Source organism: Galeopterus variegatus, unplaced genomic scaffold (genome assembly GCF_000696425.1).
Source record: "Galeopterus variegatus unplaced genomic scaffold, G_variegatus-3.0.2 Scaffold2849, whole genome shotgun sequence".
Lineage (NCBI taxonomy): Eukaryota > Metazoa > Chordata > Mammalia > Dermoptera > Cynocephalidae > Galeopterus > Galeopterus variegatus.
The window spans coordinates 68,443-70,401 of NW_007728960.1; the positions used below are offsets into that span (position 1 = coordinate 68,443).

The 1,959-nt window shown below is 46.8% G+C and overlaps 1 protein-coding gene across 1 annotated transcript in view; it reads right to left on the reverse strand.

Annotated features, from left to right (window-relative positions):
* The window catches only part of LOC103599107 (olfactory receptor-like protein OLF4), a 2,019-nt gene extending 1,188 nt beyond the window's left edge, over positions 1–831 (reverse strand). The window contains exon 1 of the mRNA XM_008583200.1: positions 3–831. Within this exon, the coding sequence (XP_008581422.1) occupies positions 3–831 (829 nt within the window). The remainder of the gene's footprint in view (positions 1–2) is intronic.
* Between the last annotated feature and the right edge of the window lie 1,128 nt (positions 832–1,959).

Consider the following 1,959-nt stretch of genomic DNA (forward strand, 5'->3'; position numbering starts at 1 on the left):
GCAAGTAGAGAAGACTCTGTGCTTGCCCCCAGCAGAGGGGACTTTAAGGATGGTGTGCATGATGTGGGCATAAGAGACAAGGACACAGGAGAGAGGGACCACACCCGAGAGGGCAGCTTCAGTGAACATCATGACCTGGAAGATATGAGTGTCTGAACAGGCAAGTTTGAGGAGTGGGAGAAGATCACAGAAAAAGTGTGGGATGGAGTGGGAGGCACAGAAGGAGAATTGAGCCATCAGGAGAGTTAGTGAGAAAGCCAGGAGGTGGGAGCAGAGCCAGGACGTGGCCACCAGCAGCAGGCACCGTTGGGGATTCATGACCATGGTGTAGTGGAGAGGAAGGCAGATGGCCACATAGCGATCATATGCCATCACGGCCAGCAGGAAGTCATCGAGCAGGGTCAATGCCATGAAAAAGTACATCTGCATGAGACACCCGGTGTAGGAGATGGTGTGATCCTGTGTGTGGATGCTCAGCAGCACCTTGGGGACAATGGTGCAGGTGAAGCAGGTATCGATGAAGGACAGGTTGGCCAGGAAGAAGTACATGGGGTTGTGAAGGCGAGGGTCAGAGCCAATGGCCAGGATGATGAGCAGGTTCCCCAACACAGTGACCAAGTACATGGCCAGGAAGAGCCCGAACAGAAGAGGCTGCTGCTCTGGGTGCTCAGAAAAGCCCAGCAGCAGGAAGTCAAAGATGCTGGTTTGGTTTCTAATTTCCTTGTAAGGTAGAGAAATTAGCAGGGAATTCTGGTTATGTAGGCTAGGCTTTACCAAGTACAGAGTCCAAGGATTTTGGTTTGGTTTTTTCTCGTTCTTTGGGAAGGTCATTGAGATTCACTAGTGGCTGCAACTGCACATTTGCAAACATGTACAAATATGACGACTGTGGACTATGCTAATAAGAAATTGGGATGAGGGTGTTATTTTGTTCCTAGATTTCTGTAATATTTCAATGTCTCCCCATTGTTTTCCTGAATGAAACTAAACTGGAATTCACCTTAAAAACCCTTGAACAACAGTTTTAACCTCATTGTCTTATTGTGGAACTTATTTTGGGGCCACACACACACTAGTGGGCAGCACAAGGTGCTGTGTGTGTACATCTGTGAGTGTGAGTGTGCATGTGCCGATGGAGAAGGAAGACAGAGTAATTTCTTCAGAGAGAAGCAGCTGAGACTTAGGGTCTCTGGGTGTGCTGGGGGTGTGGTGGCACCTTACCTTTGCTGACGGTTGCAATGAGTTAGTGTGGATGTGAGAGGGTCGTGGACGGCAATGCACGCTGCCATTAAGGGCACCTCATTTTCATTTTCATCACCGATTTCACCAACACCACCTTTTACTTTCAGATTTGGGCTGTGGCGTCTTGGAGACTGGGTGGGAATTCTTTCTCTGCTCCTTATTCTCAGTCTGACCAGAGTCAGTCTGACCTCTCTGAACCTCTGCTTCCTAGCTTGTACCATGTGTGACTTCTTCACAGAGTCATTGAAGTAATTATGGAGACAACATAGGGAAAGCAGGTCTTCATTAAGGGTATTGACTGTTATTGTCATTTTTAGAAATGGTTGATGAAATGCGACCCTGAGACACAATGTAGTGGAAAGCGTTGGGTGATGTGTTTTTCAGTTTTGTTCCTCACGTGTCTCTAAAACTTTGGGAAGTATTTACCCCCTTTGATCCTTGCTTTTCTTATCTGTCAGATGTAGATAATAACCCTACCTGATAGGTTTGTTGAAGGGACCAAACGCTGGAGTCACTTGAAGTTTCTTTGTGAATCATGATGTGCAATCAAAGTGAGAAATTCCAACGTTTCTGTTTGGTCGCGTGGAGGAACAAACACAACGAACATTCAGTGACAGCATGTGCTAAGGACATGATGGTTTAGTGTCATGATTAAAGATGTAACATCCCCTTCGGAGTCTGACAGAATTTCCCCACTCTTTGTGTGACTTTCAAAAT